Source organism: Denticeps clupeoides, chromosome 4, assembly GCF_900700375.1.
Source record: "Denticeps clupeoides chromosome 4, fDenClu1.1, whole genome shotgun sequence".
Classification (NCBI taxonomy): domain Eukaryota; kingdom Metazoa; phylum Chordata; class Actinopteri; order Clupeiformes; family Denticipitidae; genus Denticeps; species Denticeps clupeoides.
Genome location: NC_041710.1, coordinates 4,755,678 through 4,783,597, shown reverse-complemented (window position 1 = coordinate 4,783,597; position 27,920 = coordinate 4,755,678). Strand labels below are relative to the sequence as shown.

Sequence of the window (27,920 nt, the reverse complement as noted above, 5' to 3'; positions counted from 1 at the left end):
TAATCACATAAGGATCTTGCTATCTACCCGCCCTCATCCATCCACACCCAGATACTTGTTCAGTCCCTAGTAATCTCACGACTGCAGGTCTACCGCTGTTTTATAAATGTGTGTGTGTGTGGCGCCTCTACGACTAATACAGAATAGAGTTCTGCTCGCCTTGTCCCTCCACCATTGAAGGTACGAGGAAGACACTCATGTAGACTCTTCTCTGTCTCAGCCCCTCTGTGGTGGAATGACGTTCCCCTCGAGGTCAGAACAGCACAGTCGCTGAGTATTTGCAAATGGCAGCTCAAGACCTTCCTCTTTAGAGAATATTTACACTAACTGTCTTTCAGTCTGACTACAGCAGAGGGAATAAAATGATTGTTTTTAGCAGTTGGGATTCCAGTGAACCAGAACTGATTACTTAGTTGATGTTAACATTGTAAGTCGCTCTGGATAAGGGCATAAAAATACCTTTGCAATGCATCCCACGACAATTTGTGTGCTTTATTTACAGCTTATTTTAGGCATATCATGCATGTGCGTGTTAGAAAATGAGCTCAGCACCAATGCCAATAGAGGAGACTATAATGATGCCCTGTTACAGATTTATAGAATGGAAAAAAAAAAAAAACTGCACCAAATCAACACAAGATGAGTAAGATGGACCTGACTGACTAAACGATTAAAATGAGTCAATCACATTAAAGCAAGAGTTGAAGCTCTGAAGAATCTCCCAAAGACATTGGACTCATTGCCCTGGAAACCAGCTGCTTTCTAATGTCTGTTATTTCAGCAGCTTGGGGACAGTCATGGAAGTCATCGCCGTCATGGAGATGGTTGGCACGGTGATGTCTTTGAATATTGGCTGGGAATTGCTGGAGACGGACGGCTTGTTCTGGTTGAGCGTCTCGATGATCATCTGCCTCATGTCGCGACTGGCGTCTCCCCGAATTCCAAGCAAGGCCACTATGTGCTCCTCTCTGTGGGTCGGGGGAAGGGGAGCACCGTGAGAAGGTTGCAGAGAAGACCCACAATGCTACAGATCTGAGTCCGTCTAGTCTGTTCATTTCTTCTGGCCTATGTTCTACAGGGTTTCTGCAGGTTTAAGGAAGGCAAGACTTTTTAAGGCCTTTTTTTTTTTCCAATGCCACTTTCATCAAATTTAAGTCAACTACATTTGTCCATAAGCCAGAGTTTTTCTCAGCAGACACTGAGGCCCAATAGAATTCTTAAGTAATATTTTCATATTTGATATGTTAATTGTCTTGTTATTTTTTTTAGCCTTAGTCAATGCTAGCAGACATGGACCATTGCTCAAGGCAGCATAATCACCCAAAACATTTTTTTTTTCTTGTCATGGAACCCCCTGAATGAATGAATTCAGTTCAGGCCAATGAATTGTGTTTAGGCCAGAAACACCCTTTAGATGATATCGCAGAACTATGACCAAAATGTAATTTATTAAAAATGTAATATGCCTTTTATTGTATTGATACCTAAATTGCAAGTATAGTTTCAAGCAACAGGATTACAAAACTCATGAGTGAACAGACTCTCTGCAAATATTCTACAGAATAAACGGGGGGGAAACACTCCCCAAAAAAACGACAGAATGAGCATTCACAGACAAGGTGGGAATATTCTAAAACGGTCACTGTGTGTGCAGTCTTTACAGGTCGGGGCTGACCTGATGTCTGGGAACTTGGAGACCAGCGTGGAGACCTCCAAATAGAGCAGACTCGGGTCGGTCAGCTTGAAGACCTCGGCTAACGCAGCAATGGCGTCACACAGCTGGTCAGTGTCCTCGCCCTATAAATCAACAACAAGGCGACATGTGACAATCATCTTCGGCTATATAGGGCTAAGTCACTGGTTATGGTCTATATACAGTCATTGACAATGTTGTCACTTTTGGTGACTGGACGTGTAGAAGCCACTTACAGCCGACAGCTTCCTGAACAGGAACTTGAACTGCTCGGCCTCCTTGATCATGCGCTCGGCTCCCTCCTTGCGCTCCTCGGCGTTCCGGAACGTGATGCGCTTCTGCATGACGGCTTTGATGTACTCCACCACCACCCGCCTGTGGGCCTCACTGGTCATCTCCTGGCACACGTAGCGGCTAACGTTAGTACCACAAAATGGCAGATTCATCCAGCCGATGACATGGTGCTTGATCCTTTCAACCAAATTACGGCACAGACATTTCACTACCGCACCCACGATCTTGTAAAAGAGGGCGTAGGAGTCACCTATATTTTTTCTTATGTTATCTTATGTTGAGGCAGAGGTGGTAAGCGGATGTGTTTTTGGAAGGTTGAGGGTTCGGATTCTAAAAATGCCACTGAGGTCCCCTTGATCAAGGTACCGTGCCCACACACTGCTCCCCGGGCACCTTTCATGGCTGCCCATTGCTCACCAAGAGTGTTTGTTAAAAGCAAAGGACACATTTCGTTGCCACACCACGTGCTGTGCTGCATTGTTTCACAATGACAATCACGTCACTTTCCTTGACAAATCTGCATGAGCGTATTGTCTCCACCCACCTGGTTGTAAGGCTTCTTGATCTTGGAGAAGTCATTAAAGTAGTCCGCTACAGTGACACAGATGGTGTCCACTGCATGAGAGCCTGTCAGCCATTTTCTGGTCATCAGTTCATTAAGATGAGCCTGTGAAAGTGACGGGCACCTTTCTTTATTTTAAACTGGTAAAAGCACAGCAGCAATGCCACCATTTTCATAAAGATGGATTCCTGAGACTAACCTCTAGGTCCAGAAAGACCTCATCCAGCAAGAACTGGCAGCCCTCTTTGGCCACTTCATTCAGTGTCCTCTCAATGGCTGCGTCGTTTTGGGTGGGCTCCATGCACGGCGAGTATTTCCTCTTCAGGCTGTTAATAGACTCTCTGGAAGCCAATTAATTAATCAATCAATTAATCACGCAACTAATAAAACTATTTTTTTTAAATAATTAATTGTGATTTACCTTCCATTCACTTTTGATTGAAAGTCACTATACTAAACACCCGATATGTCTTGTACAACAACCAATAGTTTAAGCCTTGAGTCTCAATATTGCATGACTAGTAGGGCTGCAACAACGAATCGATTGAATCGATAAAAATCGATTACTAAAAGAGTTGGCAACGAATTTCCTCCGCGCGCGACGCGGAGATATTTGATTATTAAAAACAAAACAAAAAACTTTATTTGAGCGCAGAGCGGAGTGAACACACAGATGCTAGCAGAGTTTGGCGCCTCATAGACAGCGCGGAGCAAAAATAAAAAAAACGCGGAGGTAGAGGACAGATACATGGCGGAGGCAGAGAAATCTGCGCGAAAATATGCAAAAGTGACATGGCGCGGCACGGGAGCACCACGGCAATGATCCTGCACCTGAAACGCAAACATGTTGGAGTGTTTGAGGAGGAAGAAGGGAGTTCAGCAGCAGGGAAAGTCACTACAGAACCCTACTTTTGTTCCGTTTTGAAGTGAGGAACGTAATGTCCCTGGTGCTGGTGTTTACTCGTTATCCAGCTTGACAGGCATGACAAGTTAGCGTTAGCGCGTTAATAACTGTAGTAAAGCAGGGGTGTTATAGTTACTTTGTATTAAAAGACTAGAAGACATGTTTTTATTCACTAGCCTTTTTTGGACCATCTGTTGTCATGTATAGCTACACTGCAGAAAAAGCTTTTCTTACCTAGTAATTTTGTCTCGTTTCCAGTCCAAATATCTAAAAAATCTTAAATCAAGAAAAATTCCATGAGAAAATTAAGTGATGCTTAGAACTTCTGTTTGAGATTATCTCTCATTAAGAATAGTTTTCTTACCCCATTGGCAGATCATTTTGCTTGTTTTAAGCAATCACTTAATTTTGAGATGTTTTTTTTCAGAAAACAAGACAATTTCTTATGCTATTTCATGTGTCTAGTGAATGTATCTTGATTTAAGATTTTTTAGATATTTGAACTGAAAACAGGAAAAGTTTAGAAAAGCATTTTTTGCAGTGTATATTCTGTGCTTTGTAGAGAACAAGTTCTGACATTCAAACAAATCCTGTTAATTTTTTTTAAAAAGTCTATATTTGGCAGATGTAAAGCACACATGTGTATGTTTTTTGTGTTAGTCAATTTTTATTTTATTATTATTATTATTATAACAGCTCAAGGAGCAACATGTTTGTGCACTTTCTAAAGATTTTGGTTCTGTTTTTGAATAAAGGGTTGGAAATGAATGCTTTTCTGTTTTTTTGTTTATCCGATTCTACGATTAATCAATTATTAATCGATTATTAAAATAATCGTTAGTTGCAGCCCTAATGACTACAGGTTATAAAATATTGAAACATTAATTTTAAGTATTCCAGAATATTCCCGCGGTTAAATGTTTGTGGTCCCAACCTTCTGGCCTGCAGTGTCATAAAACCATGAAACGCTGAGCGGTGCGTTACACTCACTTAAATGTCTGACAGTTGTTGATCATGGCAATCATGTACTGAACGTAGAACTGAGGGAGCTGCCGATCTTTCAGGTGCTCGTCTTTATAGGCGATCACTTCATCCCTGTACCTGCGGGTCGAGAACCGGGCGGAGGCGGTTGAGAAACCAGCAGGACCACAAAGCATTTTAGGGTGGCAGGTGTTGGTGACAAAGTGAGTGACCTGGAGAGGAACTGGCTCATCTGTACCAGACAGCGCATCAGAACCTGTTCCTTAAACATCTCGTTGATTTGCGCCGCTACCTGGAGATTCTGTTCAAACATCTGACAGGGAAGGAAAAACCGAGATGAAATATTGCAGGACGTGAATATTTCTGTAGGGTGTGGTCACTTTAAGAGGGAAAAGGCTGTAGCCCTGTACCTGAAAGACAATGGCAGGGAGGGTGGTCTGATAGTAGCCATCTTGGTCAGCCTCTGGTTCTGTGTCCTTGTGCCAGTCCTTCTTATCGGTCTCCAGGGCTTTACGCAGCCAGCCCGTGATGTTGGACTGGACAAAAGAAAGAGGGAAGGGAGGTTTTCAGCAAACCTTCCGAAATTGTATTACTGTTACTGCATGTGTAACTCGGACACAGCTCATTTGTACTAGGAATTTGTTTTCTGGGTTAGGTGCGTACTTGATCCCTGTGGTTCAATTTTTGTCCAAAGAGTAAAATTTAATCAACATGACTGCTGAGTCTCTCTCTCATGCTTTTGCAAAGCAGACCTCTGTCCTGGCAACTCCTCTACTAGACACTTGTATGAAGTGTGGGTGCTGTTAGATACTGCACATCACTCACAGAGGACTGTATATTATTTCAATTTTATGTCAAATATCGTGATGGAAAGACCTTGAAAGATTCACCCCACGATCTGCTTTTTGTGACTGGGGTCCTGTGGTCTACTCACTGTAAAGGTCTGGATGTATTTGCCAAGAAGGTCGTCCACCACGGACTGAGGGAGCAGTGGCTCTAGCTGGTTCACATCACACTCCGAGCTTAGGTCAGGATGGCCCATCATATCAACGCTGGAACACAACACAACACAAGAAGTAAAACACAAAAGACATAATTCATTTACGAATTGCCTTTCAGTGGTGGCCTGGCAGGTAAGGAAGCAAACTCGTAATCGAAAGGTTAACCCGTTGAGCAAGGTGCCTGCCCACAACGTATAAATAAGTGATTGTCATTGTGATACACAGCAGCACAGCACACGGTGCACACAGTGAGATTTGTCCTCTGCATTTAACACATCACCCTGAGTGAGCAGTGGGCAGCCATGACAGGCCCCTTGGGGAGCAGTTTTTGGGGACGGTCCCTTGCTCAGTGGCACCTCGGCAACCTTCTGATTACGGGGCTCCTTCCATAACTGATAGGTCAATGACAAAAAATAACCTGACAAATTTCAGACACGACATGACGTATATCGAGACATGGCAGTGGAATGTGCCACTCGATTGCCTACTGCGATCGCCCTTCATGAGTAATTTGTCTTCCCTGGATTGCCAGTCCTACCTTTTATACGTGTTGAGGACCCAGGTAAGGAGTGACACAATTTCGTTGGCCTCCAGCAGTTCATCGGTGGCGAGCTCCTGTACGCGCGTGGACAGGGCAACGTGGTACAGGTGAAATGACACCCGGAAGATGTTGTAGTGAGGAGGGAAACAATGCGCCATCATGTTCTTCACCACAATCAGGTCGTCCAGCACGTACTTCCTGGTGATCTCCAGCAGCCGCACCAGCCACATCTTGTTGGAATCGCGCGTCTCGGACTGGGTGCCTTCGATGCGCGTGCTCACGGTGCCCTCCAGGACCTCGAACAGGAAACGAGTTTCACGAAAATTGGCTTCTATTCTCACTCTTCATAATCATAGCACAATTCAACGTTTGTACACATTTTTACTAAATCATTTCAATTACTTTTCAATTGCAACTCAACTCAAATTAGGGTGGTAGTAGCCTAGTGGGTAACACACTCGCCTAACCCCACTTACTACCATTGTGTCCCTGAGCAAGACACTTAACCCTAAGTTGCTCTAGGGGGGACTGTCCCTGTAAATACTGATTTTAAGTTGCTGTGATGTGATTTTATAAGTGATTGTTACCACTAGTGCTGGGTGATTATACGATCTCAATCGGTGATGGCGATAAAATTTGACGTGGTGAGAAGCTTTGGGCATTTTTCGCGATCACAGCCCGAGTTATTGCACCCAGCATGCTCCGCATGTGCGATGGAAAGCCCTTTGTTGAATAACTGGCTGTTTCCAGGTCTCACCTGGAACATGCGCTTCTTCCAACACTTGGGCCGTCCCGGAGGGATGAAGCCGGTCTGCTTCTGACGGTCCAGCATGCGCTTATCGATCTTCTCCTCTCGCTCGATGATGCGCACCACCGAGACCAGCATAGTCGGGTCTTGCCGCACGGTCAGACTGGAGCGCTGCAGCACCATCCACAGCTGCTTGGCCAGTTCTTCCGAGAGACTCTGAACCTGGCCAAAGTAGCCACCGATCAGGTTCATGTCGTGGGTGTTCTTGCTGTCCATGCGGTACTGCTCGTACATCAGGTCGTCGCGAGAGCACTCCAGGTCCATCAGCTTGCGGTGGGCCTGCAGCAGCTCGGCCTGCTCGATCAGGTTCTGGGTGTCCTGTACAATCTCAGGTACTGCAAGCAAGAGTGATCGTGTAACTACATGGGCTCCTGTAGCGATGAGCCAATAGAAAAAAAGGGTAATTTGCTGCCTGCGCTTTGTGGACTCACCAGAGAAGATGTTCTTCAGGTTCTCCACGGCGGAAGCCAGCTGACTGTGCTGCACGACGGCATCTTTAACATCTTTCAGATTTTCTATGGTGTTGATGCTCTGCCTCCAGTCCTTGCTGACGTCCGCCAGGGAGTTCTGAATGTCCTTCACGTCACACAGGGCGTTATGGAGCTGAGTGAGGCCTGTGCGAACCCCATCTAGCTGAGACTGGATGGCAGCCTGGAGAAGGGAAGAAAATGAGTCCGCTGCAGCGGGACCAGGAAGACCGAATCCTCTAATTATTAGAGTATTACTTCAAGGTAATACTCAAGGTAGAGTATTACTCTCGACAACCACATCACTTCATAGAACTTCAATAACCTCCAGCACTTTCAATAACTCTGGACTCAACCCCCCCCCCAGCTTTTTACACAAACTTTCACTTTTTCACTTTAAACCTTGCTGTTACACATATTTCATGTTTTATGTTAAGGACATAAAAGTGTAATATTTGGTTATGTTTGCAATACTTGCATATTGGTAATCATTGTATACTTGCAAGTGGTAGTGGTGGCCGAGTGGTTAAGGAAGCGGCACTGTAATTAGAAGGTTGCCGGTTCGAATCCCGATCTGCCAAGGTGCCACTGAGCAAAGCACCGTCCCCGCACACTTCTCCCCGGGCGCCTGTCATGGCTGCCCACTGCCTACTCAGGGTGATGGGTTAAATGCAGAGGACAAATTTCTCTGTGTGCACCGTGTGCTTTGCTGCTGTGTATCACACGTGACAATCACTTCACTTTCAATACTGTGGTCTGTAGCAGTCGCATTTCATTGCACATCATACAGTGTATGACTATGTACGTGACAAATAGTATTTGAATTTGAAAAGGGTGAGCACACTTGTGCAACCTGAAAAAAAACAAAAAACAATTCTGGGGCCTAGCGGACCCATAATCAGAGGGTTGCCGGTTCGATTCCCGACCTGCCAAGGTGCCACTGAGCAGAACACCGTCCCCACACCCTGCTCTGCCCCGGGCGCCTGTCACATCTGCCCACTGCTCACCAAGGTGACGGGGTTAATAGCGGAGGACACGGTGACAAACGCTCTGCTTTCACGACATCGTATCCAGCCCCCCAGTGCTCGAACGCGGACCCCCGCGCCTCCTCACCTTCAAGCGGGCCTCCACGGAAGCCTTCTTCCGCGCTTCCCTGCGCCGGTACTGCTCCACCTTGTCCAGCTGGTCCGAGCGCTGCAGCATCCCGGCCACCCTCTGTATGGCGGTGTCGAACGCCTCCTTGCTGGTCTCCTCCATGTGGCCTGTCCCGTCCCCATGGAAACATGGAAGGGAAGGATGTCGCATGAGCACGTGACCACGCCATGTCAAATAGGGCTTGGTAGTAGCCTAGTGGGGTAACACACTCGTCTATGAACCAGAAGACCCAGGTTCAAATCCCCCTTACTACCATTGTGTCCCTGAGCAAGACACTAAATTGCTCCAGGGGGGGGACTGTCCCTGTAACTACTGATTGTAAGTCGCTCTGGATAAGGGCGTCTGGTAAATGCCATACATGTAAATACGATACGTACATCGCCGATTTTAGCCAACGTGCATTAACTGGCAGGCGGACGCGATGGCGAATCGAAGCTCACTGCGCGGGCGACACTTGGCTGCAGAGTAAGAATCTTTCTGTCCGCTTTTTTGCAGCCGGCGGGTCTGTGGCAGTATGCTAACGTTAGCCGACTGTTATCAACAAGCCCGGGCCGGGCCGTCCCGACGGCGCGCCATTGGCGGGGGGGGGAGGGAGACAAGCCGCGGCAACGTGGGCTTACCGCCGCCTGGTATCGGCTCCTACCGACCGGCCGCGCCGAAGCTCATTTGTTGCGTTTACTCCGAAATTAAGTCTTCGGTCCTGCGCTCCGCAAACGCTTCCTGGTTGCTTGGCTCTGGCGCCCCGCCCATTAGCGGCTGCGGGGCGTCGTGCGCGTCAAATCGGCGCAGCGTGTGCGCAAACTCCCGAGTCTGGCTCTTTAATAACCCCGCAGTTTATCGTTGCAGGCATGACTCTGCTCGCCCTAAAAATTGTGATTAAAACGACAAGCTTGCGTGAGCATATAACATGTTGAAAATATGGCGCGTATGTCAGTGGCCTGCTCACTTCCTTGTGTGTCACATGACATTTCCACTACAAACACCGAGCTTTCAGGCCTAGATTACAACGTATAGCTGCAGAATATTTAGATCTGGCCTTTTAATGTTTCACAAGACATGATAACACAACAGAAACCGCAGACGCTTTGTGTGCTGTAGGAGTAATTTTTTTTAGAATTAGTTTTATTATCTGTGTTTCATTAAAGGCACATCATTTCGTATTACACTCTGCTACACACACACACACACACACACACACACACACACACCAGGTCATTATTTACTTTGAGTTATGGGTGTTTTTTTTCTGAACTGACACACACAATTCCTCTTATGTTCAGAAATATTATCTATAACGCGACTGTTCCATTTTGCACTGCAGTATTTGCTCTATTTTTACTTCATTAATCATTTCAGTAGTTTGGTGTCATCTGTCTAACTGTTGTCTACACTTTTTTTTGTTAAATGTCACTCTTGTTACTGCTTGTGTCCAATGTTTGCACTTTATGTCGTCGGTTTGTCAATGTCGTACGTCTCAAAAAAAGGTTATTTCACTGGCAAGTGGACTTGTTTTGGATCCTTGACAACGTTTGGCCCTTCCGTTCCAGAGGACTGGCAGGGGTAGCCGCTTTATAAACCCCATGGAACGACTGAAATGGCCTGCATTGCTATAAAAACATAAAGGCGTCCATGAAGGTGTCCTGGTGAGTAGCTGGCGAGGGAACCTACACATAAATTGCTAGTACTACTGACCAGGAAGCCTGAGGTGGTGTCTTAACAGGCATCGCAGCTGGGAGATGAAGCAGCGTGAGCGGAAAGGAGACAACTCCGGAGGAACGCCGCCCTCACCTGAATAAAGAGGGAATACACACAGCAGTGTATACACCACATCCATCAATCTACAGCAACCTGTGCATTATTAACGTGTATTTAATCTGACAAAGATTGAGGCAACGTGCACCCACCATCAGCGTATTGTCTTTACTGATGCTCCAGAAAAAGGGACTGTCTACAAACTACTGAAAGCTGTGCAAAAACGTTTGCATAGGAATCTCATCCAATTATCGTAATGATACATTGATTAATATTGATTTTGTTAATTTTCTGCTAAGCGGTTAAGGAAGCGGCCCCGTAATCAGAAGGTTGCCGGTTTGAATCCCGATCTGCCAAGGTGCCACTGAGCAAAGCACTGTCATGGCTGCCCACTGCTCACTAAGAGTGGTGGTTAAAAGCAGAGGACACATTTCACTGTGTAACCGTGTGCTGTGCTGCAGTGTTTCACAATGACAATCACTTCACTTTTATATCACTCACTTCACACAAGGCCTGCATGGAGGAATGTTGGTTTTGTGTATTTTATGCACAAACAAACGCATTAATGACTTCCAGTATTTGATCAGGTGATGTCAGACCATCTATAATATGCACAAATTAACATCCTTTAAATATGAAGTCTGTGAGCCGGGCCTTGAAATGGCCCTGTGCATTTGCTGCTATTTACACACACAAAGAGAGCTGTCTTCCCCCCACATGCATCCTCACAAGTACACAAAGAAGCGCATTTTCCTGACAATTAAACAATTGAGGACAATGAACAGGCATTGAGAATATTTCATATCATTTCGATTCAGAAGCAATGAAACCCTGCATTGTGGTAAAGGCAGTGACCCCCAAGCTCCGCCCATTTACAGTACAGGCCGATCAACCAAGTAGCTGCGTGTCAATCGGCACTTTCCCTTTGGGCCATGATGTGGGGTTCTATTGACGGCCATTATACACACACCAGTTCCTGTGGCTGCGTGGGACTCCTGCTGAGAAGGGTTCATGGCCCAGTGGAGTTGTTGTCTGAACTCCTGCCACTCGTCCACGTGGACTGAAAACGTTCTGGAGCATCACGTCCGCCTGCAGGGTTGAAAAGGGCAGTGACACAAACAGACACAGAAACGGCTTGAGCCAGGCATACACTTGACCCCTGGCTTGGTGGGGGCCACACCCAGATACACTCAATATGGTCGGCTGAACCGCACACAATAGAGGGTCACGGCCGGGTGAGACAGTGACCCGTTGGGCCTTTGGATCATCTATTTTGGAGGGAATCACCACCGTACTTTTTGAAATCAAACATCAATCGTAATTTAATGTTTTCAAGGAAAGGGTCTCTTTGTCCAAAAACATATAAACTTGCCAGAATTGAGCAGTAACATCATCTGAGAAATGGCTATTTAGCGTGGTGAGTTTCTGTGCCTTTGTTAACAGTGTAAATCAGGTTTTGTGGCGCATGTTTATTCCACATTTCTCCTCGGAGGGCTGTTGGATGAGTGTGATGGCGGGTTTTTGTGCTTGCGTGACACCAGGGCTGTTCAGAAGCCTCCAGTGAAGCCCACACTCGTAGCTCAACTGCTGCTATAGGCTCTGTTCATAAAATGTAAAAAATAAAATATTAAAACTTCCGCAGTGGAGCATGCAACAGTTGCAGCTTGTAGGAACTCACAAACAAATACCAAATTATACACGCTTACACACTTTTTAGATTAATATTTAAATCAATCATATGAAATATTTATATTTCAGTGAAATCAACGTAATTGGAATTAAAAAAGAAAGGTCAGCTTACCTGATGAAAGCCCAAGTGGTCAGCTATGGAAGATGATAGAATATCATATATATATGATATAACTGTACTCACACATTTTAGTTTTTATTTTTCATATATGCACATAAATATGACCCATAACATCATCAGGATATAAGGCGAGTCTATAAAAATGGACCAGAGTATTTCTATACATAAAAGATAATAACATATCTCTGCCCTGCCCTTTCTGATGGTAAATAAATATATATCAGCAACAATTTATCTTGAGTTTCAATGAAATGGTGTAATCCTTAAGCAAGTATTCCACCTATAAATATAAAACACTTTTCAGTGCTCTTAGTACAACTGAAAATAGACTAATAGACTAAAATAGATTAATAGACATGCAAATGATGATGTAGATGCATGACTGTACTACTTCAAATTTTGCCGGTTCTATTCCTTCTTTACAGGGACAGTCCCCCCCTGGAGCAACTTAGGGTTACGTGTCTTGCTCGGGGACACGATGGTAGTAAGTGGGGTTTGAACCTGGGTCTTCTGGTTCATTGGCGAGTGTGTAATAAATGCATTTACCCACTAGGTTACTACCTACCACTACCACTACTACACACACAAATTTCAAATTTCTGTTTTTCAAGTACTGTGACTACATGATGAAAAGTCGACTTCCCTGGCACAAGCGTAAAGGCTAATGCAACACAGGCATACACATACACACTCTACAAAGAAAGAGACTGGGATGTGCCGAGAGTCAACAGACAACAAAAATACCATATCAACTTTAACTAAATACATTTGGACATTTGGCTGGCAAACATGGCACAGAAGGTGAGAAGATGTCCTCTGAAACGTTTGACACTCACTTACATTGAAGGGGTCTTTTGTAGAAGTTGATCTGGATTAACTTTACCGCATTATCAGTTAGCGAAGGAGTTATGGGGTGGATTCATCGTTTGTGTCATCTAGATTATATATATTATTTTAAAAAATGAAATAAATGCATTTCAGGCACACAGGGCGTAGAAATAAAGAACCAGATGAAATCATGTGAAAAAAAAAACAAAAAAATTATTAAAATCCAAATATTAATTACAGAGAGTAAACTTACAATTAAAGAAATAACACAAATAACATCATGTAATTGTGAACTTATCATGTGTGGTGTCTATATCTATATCACAGAAATTTGATGCCCCTTTCACTCTGTTTATTTATTCACATTTGTTGATATCCAGATGTAAAATGATAGAACCCCTACTCAAGCATTCAAAAATGGACATAAAGTGTCACCCACGGCTGTGATGATGCAGGACCGTCACACAGAGGGCCTTTACCTTGGAAGAAGCTCTTGACTCGGAGGTAGCTGACACTCAGGTGCAGAACCGACAGCTTGTCCAGTCTGGAGGTGACATCTGGGGAGAAGGACAGGAGGCTGGCCAGCTTGTCCAGTTCGGTGGTCAGGCGGTCGCGGTGCCTCTTGGAGGGGTTCGATTTCTGGGGCGCTGTGGGCGGTTTCCTGCCAACAGCCTATAGTCAGTCACTACAACTTTTGTTCAACATTAATAATTAATATTATTAATTATCTGTTAATTGTACTATAATGCATTTATATTAATGTAGGTTACACACTGTAATCATTTATCATTTATATGGTGTACATAATATTTAATATGTTTATTTCTTTTAGAATAACATTATATGTTATAGAAAAAATATGTGGTTGCAGAAATACAGCTAATGCTAGAGATTTTATTCAAATGTTTGATATTAAGATACAATTGGCTTCCTCCTTTTCCACCCTGCGAAGAGTCCCCCAGTGGAATCGTTCTGGGATGGATTCTCAGCCTGATAAATACACTTAACATGTGTTTATCAGTAGACAACATATCCACCATAATTCATGTAATAACACTCAACACAATATATGGATCTAATCCACTTTCTCAAAGTTCTCATAGGAATTTCAAAAAAGAAAAAGAAAAATGGGGAAGAAATAAAGAAAACTCACCCAAGCATGGTTTGGATCTCCTGGTGACTGCACACGCGAGCTTTGCACGAAACACTCTGGGATTCACACATCCTCCCTCCCTCTCTCTCTCTCTCTCTCTCTCTCTCTCACACACACACACACACACACAGAGGCGGAATCAGCTGCATTCAGGGAATCCTGTCACAGTAATCTGTGGAGAACCTGTCCCTCCTGGAGTATAACACAAAACATATGAATTAATATATAAAATAAATAATATTGAAGGTTTAACATTTCGTTACGTTCCTTGATAATAATGTAGCACATGTTTGTACTATTTACTTATCTTGTGGTAGCTTTTAAGTGCATATTATGCCACTACAGCATAATTAACTCAATGGCAATCCTCTGCAAAATGAAACCAAAATGCTAAAAGGATTTCTGTAATATTTCCACTTCATATTTGTCCCGACATTTAAGATGGGAACACAGATAATGTGGAACATCCTTTAACTTCAGTGTATTTAAAAACTGAAGGTTTTGCAGACATTCGAATCATGGTTACCTCTCGCAATGTAATTCAAAGCAAATATTTATCATAACCAGAATTGATTACTTCATTGATGGTAACATGAAAGCACGTTGTAAGTCGCTCTGGATAAGGGCGTCTGCCAAATGCCTTAAATGATGTATTAATTAAAATATTCATACAATACACCACATTTTAACTCTCGGCAATTTCTATGTTAAACTAGTGTAGGTTCTAGCCCAGTGACATTGTTGTCCCATGCACCACACCATCTTGGTCATTTTAGTTGCTTATATTGGTATTGCATAAACATTATTTTACTGAGGTGTTGCACAGTTTTGACACCCATTATACATTGAAATATTTGGTGCAATAGTTTTGTCTGAATGATCGTGGAGTTCACAGAATTGTATCGTGGAAATTAACAAGTGAGACTACTTTTCTGTGCCCCGTGCATCACATGGCAAGTTTTCAATCTGCTTGTGGCTTTTGTCATGAATTTATATTAAACCACCCAGTAGTAAGGTATGACAAATACTACATACAGTTCAGGCCAAAAGTCTGGACACACCTTTTGTGTTTTCTTTATTTTCACGACCATTTAAATTTGTTAGATTCTCACTGAAGTCATGTTATGTACTTAACAAATAAAGGTGAAATAACTGAAAACATGTTTTATATTCTAGTTTCTTTGCTCTGATTACTGCTTTGCACACTCTTGGCATTCCCTCGATGAGCTTCAAGAGGTCGTCACCTGAAATGGTCCAACAGTCTTGAAGGAGTTCCCAGAGGTGCCTTCACTCTGCGGTCCAGCTCACCCCAAACCATCTGGATTGGGTTCAGGTCCGGTGACTGTGGAGGCCAGGTCTCCACTTTTTGTTAAGTACATAACTCCACATGTGTTCATTTAAAACAAAGTCAAGAATAGCATAAAACATTTTAAATTAGTCCTTTAATTAGACATTCATACTTGAAAATCTTCAAAATTTAAACATTAACACAATAAAGTCACCTCACCCACACAAACAGGTCCCATAAAAGACACACTTTCTTTTCCTTGAACCCGAAATGGTGTTCTGGACAATAACTCTGATTCATTTTTTTTAAGATTAAGATGCAGTACTCACCGGAAATCCACTATCCCTATTAATTTTTTTTTTTTTTTTTACTTTGTCTCCTGGTCGTGGTTTTAGACATACATCATTAAACTCAAGAGTCCTTAATACATACATACCATGGTGGACTAACTATGTTATCATTTAGTGAAATGATCTACAGAAATGGGTGGTAGTGGCCTAGTGGGTAACACACTTGCCTGTGAACCAGAAGACAAAAAATTCAAATGTCCCTGAGCAAGTCACTTAACCTAAATTGCTCCAGGGGGGGACTGTCCCTGTAACTACTGATTGTGAGGCGCCCTGGATAAAGCTGTTTGATAAATGCTGTAAACCTAAATGTAATTCACAATCAAAGAAAAGACAGCTTCTAAACAACACTTTGTAGTAATAAATAAAACCCTGTATGGCATCTTCACGCGAGCCATCAGATAAACGTGGTTGAACGAGCTTGAAACCAAAGTCCAAATATGACGGCAGTAATCAAACCAACAATGGCCCTATTTTAAGCCCCGCCCACTCATGGCATACATACAGAAAAAGTGTTTTAGTAAAATAAAAAATGGACAGTATCATAAATTATATAAAAACTAAAAAGAAAGACAAAAAAAAAAAAAAAAAGGAAAAGAAAAGAATAATCTTACTTAGGTACAGGCTGCTTCAGCCACCGAGCACAGACATACAAAGCATTTCTGACAATTCTACCCATTTAAAACAGACCTACTACAGCTGGGTCGACCACATACCTCACCCATCTTAAAACAGATCATTACTAACAAGGATAACACCTCTAGTGAACTTTTCAACATGCACCCAGAACGGGGGCGCACTCCTTTAAATATTCAGTATGAAAAGGTGAACATCCATTTACCTACTCATTTGGAAAAAATAACTATAGACAGGGCAGGTCCATACACAGAGGCATGTTGTATAGATACGTCAAGGGGCAGTGGTGGCCTAGCAGGTAATGAAGATTGCCGGTTCACTGAGCATAGTACCGTCCCCACATATTTCGTCATCTGCACAGTGTGCCGTTTCTCATAATAAGAAATCACTTCACTTTAACTGCAATATTTACAGGTATCAGAACAGAACCTGTGCCCTTCTTATGGAATGGCGGTGGGAAGACAGATGCTCTGGTTTGTAACACTTGGCGAAAACAAAATTGGTGTAACACATAAGATAAAATCTTACTTGAAATGCTATTCATTATTACAGCCGTAAGCAGCGCAAAAGCCCCTCATCCTCGCTTGTACAGTCAGAGAAGAGAGGTCGAATGAGCTTGGAACCCAATCCAAACATTGTGGCGGGATCAACGCATACTGAGAGTCTGAAAGAGACATCTAGTGTATGCAAATGTTTTGTACCAGTAGATACTTTCTACAAAACGTCTTATTTGAATACATAAATAATACAGAGCTGTTCTCTGTGTCTGTGTCACTAGCTGAAGAAGTAATCCTTGACCATGCATGCAAAAAACAGCCTTTATTTTACAACATACAAAAGCTACAGAACAGGTACACAGTTTAGGAAGTGCAACGCTGAAAAATTCTAAGAGATCTAGTCCTCGATAACATAGTTTGGATTCACAACGAGGAAAGGATCCTCCTCAATCACTGGCTCATCACCATCACCGCCGAGTTTCTTCAGCCCAGTTTTTGTCAGCTCTATAATAATATGGTCCTTGAGAGACAAGCCAAATGAACAATTTAAAAACTTTCTACAAAAATCAGCTGACAAGAACATTTATTTGATGTAAATGACTCACGTAATGAACAAGCCGGTGGAGCACTTTCTCTATCAGGCTTTTTTTTGCAATCAGATCAGCCTCTGACTCGATCTCACTCTCCATCTCTTTGAGATACCAGTTGATCAGCTCACTCTTCTTCAGTGACGACTCCTCGTCCACTGCAACATGAGATAATAGCAGCATCTAATACATGAGATCTAATAGCAGCAAATAACTGTATTACACCAGCAGTCAGGGATAATGGGACTCACATTGTTCCATCTTCTGCATATGGATGACCAGCAGGTTGGACAGCCTACGGTAGTCAGCAAAAGAAATCCGGAGTCCAGGCTTGGCGGACGTGGCCTTTTGCCCACCATTCAGTGGCTCAGTTTCCATAGATGCGACTTCAATGCCATTCGTTTCAATGGTGCCATTGTTTCCCTGTACCTCTATATCCATATCATTCTGATCTGGGAGAAAAAAAAAAAAAAAAAAAAAAAAAAAAAAAAAAAAAAAAAAAAAAAAAAAAAAAAAGAGTTGCTTTCAATTGAGGATTCTTATATAACTAATTCTTACAAAAAAATAAATCATCTTAACCAATGGATAAGAAAAACTTCACACAAATGTCAATTTGAGACCAAAAAAAGCTCACCATTAACATCTTCATTGTCTTCTTGGTCAAAGTTGATATCAGGCGAGTCAACGCGAATGATTGACTTGTTCAGCAATCGAAACGCTTCTTTCACATGTTTGGGTTGCACCTTGACAAACAATTATACACCAGTTTAGTAAAATCTTCTAAATTATTTTTTACAGATTCACTCATTTTCTCAACAAATAAGTCATTGTTCAAATAAAACAAGACACGGGTTCCATCTTTTTTTTTATTAAAATCACCTGGAACTTTGGGGATCACCAACCTGGATTAGACTTGGTACATATTATTGCTAATTACAATGTAATTATTTTATATTTTTTCTTTAAATTCTTAATGTAGCACAGTTAATATAGCCACTTGTGTGTCTGCAGTACTGGTTAATAGTTAAATAGACCTAACTGCAGTGGTAATGGCAGAACTATGGTCCCCACCTCGTCTGAACAATAGAGTCGGGCCATCGCCTCGGACAGTCTGATCATGCTCTCCAGCTGCCTGACGGTGATGCGCCACGCAGACTTGGCCGTGCCACTACTGTCTCTCTGGCGAAGCCGTTTGTACTGTTCCACCACAAACTCCTGCGCTTCCAGTGTAATCTGTGCAGTAAACAACGTGGATAACAGCAGAGCAGGCAGGCAACAAATGAAGTCAAACGATGTCCAATAAAGATGTTCTTAACAAATTAAAGAAAGTGTCTAAAGTTACATGCATCCAGCACGGAAACACCAGACCTTTGGCTGGAACTGCCGGGCAAAAAGAATGTATCTCTTTATCTCCTCTGTGGCGTAGACCCTCTCCACTGATTCCACATTTCGTGCGTGAAGGTCCACAATGCGCCTGGCGATGGCATAATCTGTCACCTGAAAGAAGCGATTAAAGATAAAAAAAAAAAAAAAAAACAATAATCCAGAGGACAAAAAAAAAAAAAAAAAAAAAATAGCTGGTCTTAACCTCATTGCACTCATCAACCAAGATGAAGAACAAGTCAAATCTGGACATGATGGGAGCAGACATATTGATGTTTTGCTTCAAGGACTTGGAACGGTTGTATCTGCCATCGATGGGGTTTGCCGCTGCCAGTATGGAGGTGCGTGCATTCAGGGTGGCCTACAGAGGCATTGGATGTAAGTATATAAAGACTAAAACTGACCAAAGAGTCAAATTACAAGGACGAGAAAGACAAGAGTATTATAATGAATTAGGGGTAGGAAACATGAACCTAGTGGGTAACACACTCGCCTATGAACCAGAAAGCCCAGGTTGAAACCCCGCTTACTACCATTGTGTCCCTGAGCAAGACACTTAACCCTAAGTTGTTCCAGGGGGGGGACTGTCCCTGTAACTACTGATTGTAAGTCGCTCTGGATAAGGACGTCTGGCAAATGCTGTAAAAATGTAAATATTAGAGTGTGAATTATTAAATATTACTCTAGCAATATAGCTATTCAGTGTTTACATGCCTGAGAGCTGAGCAAGATTGAATTTATTTTATATATAAAATAACAAAAGCAGTAAGAACTCTCAAAAATAAATAAATAAAATATTATTATTATTATTATTATTATTATTATTATTAGGTATGAAATATAGTATATAAGTTCTGCCATTGTGACATCACACATACGTAAAATGTGGGGGGCCGCCCCTTGATTTAGACTAGGGTTAGGTTTAGGCCGGACCAAAAAAAAAAAAAAAAGCCTCGTAGCTGGGGTGACTACTATTGATGAGTACTTGCCCAGGGACAAACATTACCTTGACCCCAGCCTTAGTGATGGATATGGTCTGCTGCTCCATGGCTTCATGGATGGCAACCTGATCCTTCAGGTCCATTTTATCAAACTCATCAATGCAGCAGACGCCCTTAATGGAGATTCAAGAAATCAGGTGTACCACATATGCAAGGCAAAACAAAAACATTTTTAAAAGGTGGAAGGATTTACATTGTCCGCCAGCATGAGTGCCCCGGCTTCAATGACAAACTCATGAGACTCCTCATCTTTGACCACAGCAGCGGTTAGACCAGCCGCACTGCTGGCTTTACCACTGGTGTAGACGGCCCTGGGGGCGAAGTCTTCAACGTGTCTGATGACAAGAGTGGATCGTATGAGCATCAGGGTCTAAGGCAATGAACCAAATTGCTATAATCATGTATTTTGCCCTTTTCTACAGAACACACTCAGACAAGGGTGGTAGTAGCCTAGTGGGATAGAGACTCGCCTGTGAACCCAAAGACCACAAAGTCACAGGTTCAAACCCCATTGTAGAGGAACAGATGATACTGCATTTTACAGTCCCACCAATGATAACCCCCCAATGATAACCCACACAGACCAGGGCAAGATGACCACTCTAAGGATTACAGAGGTCTCTCTGTCTAAATATAAGCACAAATGGGCCATAAAATCAAAGACCTCTCTCTTGGAGACTGGGGCAAAGGTCATCCAGATTTCTCGCCAGAACTTCTGGAGAACAAAGAAAAATGAATTTTTATTTTCTAGCTGTATTAGTAACATCATTCTCCTTAAATTTGTACCTGATCAAGGTTAATAATCTTATAATCAGGGCAAAGGTGGCCTAGCGGTTAAGGAAGCGGCCCCATAATCAGAAAGTTGATGGTTCGAATCCTGAGCCGCCAAGGTGCCACTGAGCAAAGCACTGTCCCCATACACGCTCCCTGGGACAAATTTCAGTGTGTGCACTGCGTGCTGTATATCACAAGTGACAATCACTTCACACTTACTGGTCCCGAGATAGTTCTCCACAAGACCGTTTGGTAAAAAGGATTTAGACACCAAAGCAACCCTGGAAGGTGTGACTGGCCCACTCCCTGAACCAGCTCAACGAACAAGAGCTGGATGCCAGAACAAAGAATCTCAGATTTCCCACAATCCTGCCTGATGACAAAGACCTTCCTGCTATCTGCCTCAACCTACCTACAGTTCCCAAAAGTACATGTAAACCTACCATGTTAAACCTACCCTCACAGACTCCAGTGCTCAAACTCCTCAGACACCCCCAAGAACAAGGCATAACCTAGAAGTTCTATTTGACCATAGAACTGGCAGATGTTCTCGGGATCGACGCACTTGTAGGTACCACAACAGACATGTCCCTTATTTCAAAGCACCTTTTCAAAAAAAGGTGTACCACAAACCATGCTCCCTGGAACTTCAAGCATACTCCACAATAGGAACACAGGTGGAACAGCTGGCATCGCTGAAACTCGCCATAGGCACCATGAGTGTAATTCACCCAGTCTACGTCTCACCGCTGAATGCAAAACCCTTAATCATCGGCCAAACTTGCGATATGAGCCGACAAATCAGCAATCAGCCAAACACTGCTGAACAAACTTCGACAAGTCACCAAACCTCCCCTATGTGGCAAAAAACAGCCATTTCCTGGCCCATCCCACGCCTGTCATGATTATGAATGTCACCATTTACTTGAATACTTGTACAATGGAAAGAATGGCAACTGCTTCACTACTTTGTAGTGATCCCTGATCTACAACATGATGCCCCCATCGCAGCTGATTTCCTTGTCAGGATTGCAGCACAGATCGACACAATCAACAATGTCATCTGAACTTCTACCATGCTCAGGCCAAGAGAAGTCAATATTGACGACCTCAGATCCAGCCCCTGAATTCCAGCAAACACTAAAGTGTCCCCCCCTTGATAACGACTCGTTACAAAGCTAGGAAGCCAGCACTCCAGCAACCTTTCAGCCGTACGCAGAGTAGGAAGACCTCAAAAAGGCCTGCTAGCAATTTATTTATTTTTTATGGCATTTATCAGACGCCCTTATCCAGAGTGACTTACAATCAGTAGTTACAGGGGACAGTCCCCCTGGAGCAATTTAGGGTTAAGTGTCTTGGTCAGGGACACAATGGTAGTAAGTGGGGTTTCTCACTAGGCTACTACCACCCTGAAATAATCTACATTCCTGCAAACAACTGCACACTGCTCACCGAGGCACCTTTTATGGCTGTCTAATTCTCCATCAGGGAATGGGTCAAAATTAGAGGACCCATTTCGCTGTGGTGTGTCACACGTCAATGATTTTCACTTAGATCTTCATATGGACTATTATCATAATAGACATACACTGTGGACCATGACACTGGACTGTTTGAAACCAACTCTGCACTGGCCATTACCTTCAATTTTTTCTAATTTACAACTTTAGACTAATTTAATACAAGCCTTGCCAATTGAAACCTGTTGGACTGGTCCCTTGACCAAACCAATACAAACCCTTCTCTGTGAATGTGCAAAGGGTCAAAGTGTGGGGGGTGTCAACTGTAAAGCCAGTCAACGGCCATTGAGACATATGGTGATTTTGGGATAAATAAGAAATAAATGTTGTTGTAGTGAACGGTCGTAATGTACTTGAGAAACTGGCTCTTGGAGGTGCTGGGGTCTCCTACGATGCAAACATTAATATCTCCTCTCAGCGAGGTTCCCTCCATAGTTGACTTGCCGACCCCACCAAAAAGCATCAGAAGCACACCGCGCTTGATTTCATCATTTCCTGTGCATTGTGGGAAAGAAATAAAAACATTACATCGAGAAGACACTGCTACGGCAACGTAACACCAACCCAAGTACCATGAATGGTTGGAAAGAGGCTGGTGCACAGATTGTGGTAGAGGTTCTTGTCTTGGCTCATCTCAAAGACTTTCTCCCACTCTTGAACGGTCATCTGGTTTTTCACACTTTCGGCAGTTTGATCCTCCTGGCGTAGCTCTTTTCCACCAAACTACATAACCACGAATGCACTCTCCATTAAAGAAAAGCGCGCTACACAAATTAAGTCACTTTACAAAACGTAGGGATGTTTGTGTGAATTGGTCGTCTCTCACCCGAGGATTTGTAGGACCAACATGGCAAGCTAAGAAGGCCAGTCTGTAGGACAGTTCCCTCACTCCAAGGGCTTTAAGGCCTTGGATCCCATCTGCCTCAAACCCCTCCTTTCCACTCACTCGGCTACTTGTCTCCGCCCTGGTGCCTGGAGACAATAAAACAACGTAAATAGTTGAGTTGTAAACCTTATTCTGATTTGGTTATGGTTCTTAATGCCCAGAGTATCAATGAATTCCAGAAAACGGAGCAGTGGTGGCCTAACGGTTAAGGAAGCAGCCCCGTAATCAGAAGGTTGCCAGTTCGAATCCCATTATGTTTTAAAAAAAAAAAAAAAAAAAAAAACTCAGTGGTGTCAAGTGAGTGTGGACTGAATGCAGGCTATATTCCTGCTCATTAGAGCATTCAGCACCAGCATCTTGTCGGCTGTACATTCGGATTATGTCAAATAAATGCAGCATGCAACGTTTCTTGGTGTCAATTTCTGTCCCGATGAGGGTTAAATAGTCAAGCGAACACCATTGAAACTGCAATCGAACACAGGTACAAAGTGCACTAAAAATGCATATTCAAATGCCTGTAGCATTGCTGTACTCAGTTGTTGGGACAGTTGATGGCCTAGTGGGTCAGGAAACGGAGCCACTGAGCAAAGTACCATGCCCCAGGAACCTGTCATCGCTGTGCTTTTATTTGGGCAGTGGTTGGCCTAGCGGGTAAGGAAGTGGACCCATAATGGAAAGGTTGCCAGTTCAATCCCGAAACGCCAAGGTGTCACTGAGGTGCCACTGAGCAGCGTCCCCACACGCTGCTCCACGGGCCCTGTCATGGCTGCCCACTGCTCACCAACGGTGATTGTTAAAAGCAGAGGACATTGTGTTTCGTTGTGTTTCACTTCACAATCACTTCCAACTCAGATTAGGCCGCAGTCACTACCAGCACTACTTTTTAACTAGAATTTTTATGCCGCCGAGAGAAAAATCACTAAACTCCATAATGATATAATGGTTTATGTTCTGCAATGCGTAAATTATGAGATTAATTTCACCACTCCTACTAAAGAGCACTCAGCATGTGTGAATAATTATGATGAAGACCACTGAGAGTAAAGAAATTCACAAAGCAAGAGCAATACGTGCGGTTTTACCTGAGAGGGCCATGGCAGACACATCCGGCACCACAATCAGCGTCCCAGTGAAGTCACAGCGGTCACCGGCCTGCGCGGTCTCCACAGCCTCTGCCCTCAGAATGACCTCCACACTACGGGGGATGGAGCCCCGCGGCAACTCGGCCTGAGTCTCCTGGATCCGCACCTTTGGGGAAAGGCAGTTCAGTTAATAATAAATAATCATCATCATAATCATCATCTATGACACTTACACTGAACTACTACAAAAAAAAAAAAAAGTGGACATGCCAACTAAAATGTTTAAGATTTTTTCCAGTTCCAGTCGCTGCTCATGCGGTCTAATTAGCAGAGCAGGTATTTTAATTTTATTGTTGTTTTTCTGCCTTGTCCGCCCAAAAAAAAAGAAAAAAAAAAAAAAAAAAAAAAAAAAAAAAAAAAACTTTTTACTTATGTTTTTAACTACTTTGTGGTAGAGGTAACCTCAGCGTGGTGGAACTCCACAACACCTAGATTTTTCACCTGCATTCCACACTTTGCCACCACACATCCTCGCAGAGGAAATCTCCACCCGCATCCACCTGGATGACCAACTCACCCTGTGGATCATCGACTTTGACCAACAGGACCGTGCCAGTCAACACCACCTGCACTGGCCGTGTCCTGTCACTTCATCTTCTGTTCATCCTGTACAGTGAGGACTGCCAATCTACCCCCCCAGTCTATCATCTAGTGAAGAACACAGTTCTCCAGTCTCTGCTCTCAGGTTCCTCACGTCACCCCAGCTCACTGACTACTTGAAAGCAGAGGGAGCTGGGGAAATGAGGCAGGGCAAGGAGGAGAGAGGGGCATTCACAGAAATGATGTTTACAAGCCAAAACGGTCAGTGGAGCTAATGTTTCTAGGGGAGGGCAGGGAAATTATCTGGGCGGGCAAAGCATGAGAAACGAGAGGTAACCGTTCCCCGTACGACGACATAAGGGGCAAAATTCCAGATCTGGCCACGGCCGCTCTCTGAACGGTGAAGCAGAATGGCCAAAGCACATTTTACACCTATCGACCATTTCTGGCCACTAAAGGGCAATTGACAGGTTACGGAAACTCGTATTAAATTTTAAATATTCTCATAAAGTGACTCTTTTCATTTTATATTTCCATGTACAAACTGCTGGGCAAAATAGTGATTTTATTACATAAACGGGAAAAAAAAAAGAAAAAAAAAAAAAAAAAAAAAAAAACAGCGTAAAGGGCACAGCGCACCTTCTGGAAATCGACGAACTTCGACTTGTTGGTGTCCAGCATGTATCTCCTCCGGTTGGCACACACCGGGTTCTTGCAAATGGTCGGCTGGGTGTACTTAAACTGCTGCTCCACGTCTTTGATGACGGACTGACAGTCCAGGCACAGGAACGTGCCGCTCACCAGCTCGGGGTGGACGGGGTGGGTACGCACCACCTGACCACTGATGCGGAGCAGGGTGCCGATGCGAGCTGTGGAGAGCTCTCGGATCCTGGAGAGGGGGAGAAAGGCACGGAGCACTGAACTGGCGTACTTGGTCAGCAACAGTGTTCGGGCAGGCAGTGGCGTGTCAAAAGTAGCACGCAGCCTTCTTCCCAAGGACCACTACAGACCAGGAACATCCCACAAGAGCTGCAGGATTGGAGAGGCTATGACATACCCGGGTTCAAATCCCACTTACTACCATTGTGTCCCTGAGTCTTGAGTTTTTTTTTTTTTTTTTTTTTTTTTTTTAGCGGATTGCTGTGTTCCTTAAAAAAGGTTTGCGACTTGTAAATAATCAATCATTCTAATAATCATTGATTATTGGAAAAATTAACATTTACTATTCTGTATTTTTTTTCCAAAACAAGGATATTTAAACTGTAATTTTAACTGCTTCCAACAAAATGGTCACTTACATCCCTCAATGCTTTTTATTTTACCGGGCCATAAAGTCGCCGTATATACAGAACAGTCTCTGGTAGAAAATTTTTTACTTCTGTCTCGATGGGAAGTCGGAGAAGGCCACATAAAACTCTTTGGACTGCGGTATGTTCCCATGGTCACGAGCGAAATGGCGAACAGCTCTACAGAGGAAGGGGTACACCCTGGAAACACACACAAACACTCCTGTAAAACTACAAGCCCATCATGACAGCATAATGTTCTCCGCCCGTGGCATCTTCTCCTGCCTGTAATACTCCTCCTGGACGGTGGTGGCCAGCTGCTGGTTGAAGTGCTCGATATCGGTGAAACTGACGGTCAGCGTGTTTCTCTCGGGTCGAATCAGCTCCTGGGCATCCGGTAAGTGCAGCAGGTCCCCGTTCTTGTCCTGGAACCTGAACGGCAAGCATTAATCAGATATACCAGTCCATGGTTATCTCTCAAACGGACTACTGCTACTTGGTTTCCACTGAAGACTTCAGCTGATCCGGAGTGCTGCTGCAAGACTTGTCTACAAAGTTGTAAAGTTCCCACACAGTATGCCTCTGCTAAGAAAACTGCCCTCGTCTCACAAGCATATCTTTTATGTACAGTACAGGCCAAAAGTTTGGACACACATTTACATTTACAGCATTTATCAGACGCCCTTATCCAGAGCGACTTACAATCAGTAGTTACAGGGACAGTCTCCCTGGAGCAATTTAGGGTTAAGTGTCTTGCTCAGGGACACAATGGTAGTAAGTGGGATTCGAACCCAGGTCTTCTGGTTCATAGGCGAGTGTGTTACCCACTAGGCTACTACCACCCTTCTCATTCAATGTGTTTTCTTAATTTTCATGACCATTTACGTTGGTAGATTCTCACTGAAGGCATCAAAACTATGAATGAACACATGTGGAGTTATGTACTTAACAAAAAGTGGAGACCTGACCTCCACAGTCACCGGACCTGAAGCCAATCCAGATGGTTTGGGGTGAGCTGGACCAACAAGTGCTAAACACCTCTGGGAACTCCTTCAAGACTGTTGGAAAACCATTTCAGGTGACGACCTCTTGAAGCTCATCGAGAGAATGGCAAGAGTGTGTAAAGCAGTAATCAGAGCAAAGAAACTAGAATATAAAACATGTTTTCACTTATTTCATCTCTTTTTGTTAAGTACATAACTCCACATGTGTTCATTCATAGTTTTGATGCCTTCAGTGAGAATCTACCAACGTAAATGGTCATGAAAATAAAGAAAACACATCAAATGAGGTGTCCAAACTTTTGGTCTGTACTGTATATAAAAAACAAAAATATGTACATTTTTTATTCTTTCTATTCTAGGACTATTTGTTCGCTTATTTGTACATTGAACTCAACAGTGTCTGTGCTGTTTTTTTTTTTTTTTTTGCAGCTCTTATCTTGTACTGTCCACTTCCTGTCGTGCCGAGTTTCCCACTTGTGGGACTAATAAAAGATAATCTTTTTAAGGTCAGAATATTAACAAATAGAACCACTTCTTCTCATCTATAGGCATTAGTTAAGTCACTTCTCATCCTCTCAAGAGCATCAAGCACTGCTCGTCTTGAACCTGTTCTCCTCAAAAAAGAAAGACGTGCATCCAGAATCTTTCCTGCTCTTGCTCCTCAATGACGGATCCAACTTCCTCTAACTGTGAGAATGGCCGAGTCACGTTCAATCTTCGATAAAAAAAAAAAAAAAGTGCATCTACAACTAGCACCTTAATAAGACAATGCGATTCTTTACATTTACATTGTCAAAGCAAAAGATAAATAGAAGAGAATACGCCGAGCGTGTAAAATAAAATAAAAGTGCCTGTGATGGTACGATGGTCTCGGAAAACAGTTGCTGATTTACGTTGTACAGGTATGAAGGTGTGACGTGAGCTACAAATCTCCGGACAGGAGCGTCTGCTGGACGCCGTAAACGGTAAACTGCCACAAACTCACTCTTCCAAAAACTCCAGGAACAACTTCTGACACTTTTCGGCCAGGTCATCTTTCACTTGCACCCCCGCGACCGCCGCTTCGCCCGCGGGCTCCAT

The 27,920-nt window shown here is 43.4% G+C and overlaps 2 protein-coding genes and 1 long non-coding RNA gene across 3 annotated transcripts; all 3 read right to left on the bottom strand.

Annotated features, from left to right (window-relative positions):
• Positions 1–477: 477 nt before the first annotated feature.
• On the bottom strand, positions 478–9,180 carry exoc3 (exocyst complex component 3). Its single transcript, XM_028976006.1, has 14 exons — positions 9,027–9,180; positions 8,365–8,513; positions 7,216–7,435; positions 6,734–7,119; positions 5,974–6,272; positions 5,369–5,486; positions 4,845–4,970; positions 4,647–4,747; positions 4,444–4,554; positions 2,749–2,890; positions 2,532–2,654; positions 1,930–2,091; positions 1,676–1,797; positions 478–968 (listed from the first exon to the last, which is right to left on the bottom strand). Exons 2-14 carry the CDS (start codon positions 8,506–8,508, stop codon positions 773–775), a joined length of 2,250 nt encoding a protein of 749 aa, XP_028831839.1. The 5' UTR covers positions 8,509–8,513; positions 9,027–9,180; the 3' UTR covers positions 478–772.
• Positions 9,181–11,152: 1,972 nt separating this feature from the next.
• Positions 11,153–13,887, bottom strand: LOC114788000 (uncharacterized). The gene is made up of 3 exons (XR_003749480.1): positions 13,276–13,887; positions 11,960–11,982; positions 11,153–11,757 (listed from the first exon to the last, which is right to left on the bottom strand). It is a non-coding gene; the product is annotated as an uncharacterized LOC114788000 (long non-coding RNA).
• A 3,227-nt stretch (positions 13,888–17,114) lies between these two features.
• mcm6l (MCM6 minichromosome maintenance deficient 6, like) lies at positions 17,115–27,920 on the bottom strand. The gene is made up of 17 exons (XM_028976004.1): positions 27,826–27,920; positions 26,122–26,268; positions 25,927–26,037; positions 25,190–25,439; positions 23,951–24,116; positions 22,809–22,954; positions 22,555–22,705; positions 22,336–22,477; positions 19,882–20,023; positions 19,694–19,801; positions 18,893–19,048; positions 18,673–18,801; positions 18,376–18,537; positions 17,939–18,047; positions 17,556–17,756; positions 17,323–17,462; positions 17,115–17,237 (listed from the first exon to the last, which is right to left on the bottom strand). Exons 1-17 carry the CDS (start codon positions 27,918–27,920, stop codon positions 17,115–17,117), a joined length of 2,478 nt encoding a protein of 825 aa, XP_028831837.1.

Excerpts from the sequence above, each read along its gene's own strand:
- exoc3 (XM_028976006.1), bottom strand. The coding sequence starts at position 8,508 with ATGGAGGAGACCAGCAAGGAGGCGTTCGACACCGCCATACAGAGGGTG. Across the intron at positions 7,436-8,364 it reads CCGTGGAGGCCCGCTTGAAG|GCTGCCATCCAGTCTCAGCT; the intron begins GTGAGGAGGCGC and ends TCCCTTCTCCAG. Across the intron at positions 4,748-4,844 it reads TCCCTGCCATTGTCTTTCAG|ATGTTTGAACAGAATCTCCA; the intron begins GTACAGGGCTAC and ends CTTCCCTGTCAG.
- mcm6l (XM_028976004.1), bottom strand. The coding sequence starts at position 27,920 with ATGGAGCCCGCGGGCGAAGCGGCGGTCGCGGGGGTGCAAGTGAAAGAT. Across the intron at positions 20,024-22,335 it reads TCCAAGAGCCAGTTTCTCAA|ACACGTTGAAGACTTCGCCC; the intron begins GTACATTACGAC and ends TCTTGTCATCAG. Across the intron at positions 17,757-17,938 it reads AGACAATGAAGATGTTAATG|ATCAGAATGATATGGATATA; the intron begins GTGAGCTTTTTT and ends TTTTTCTCCCAG.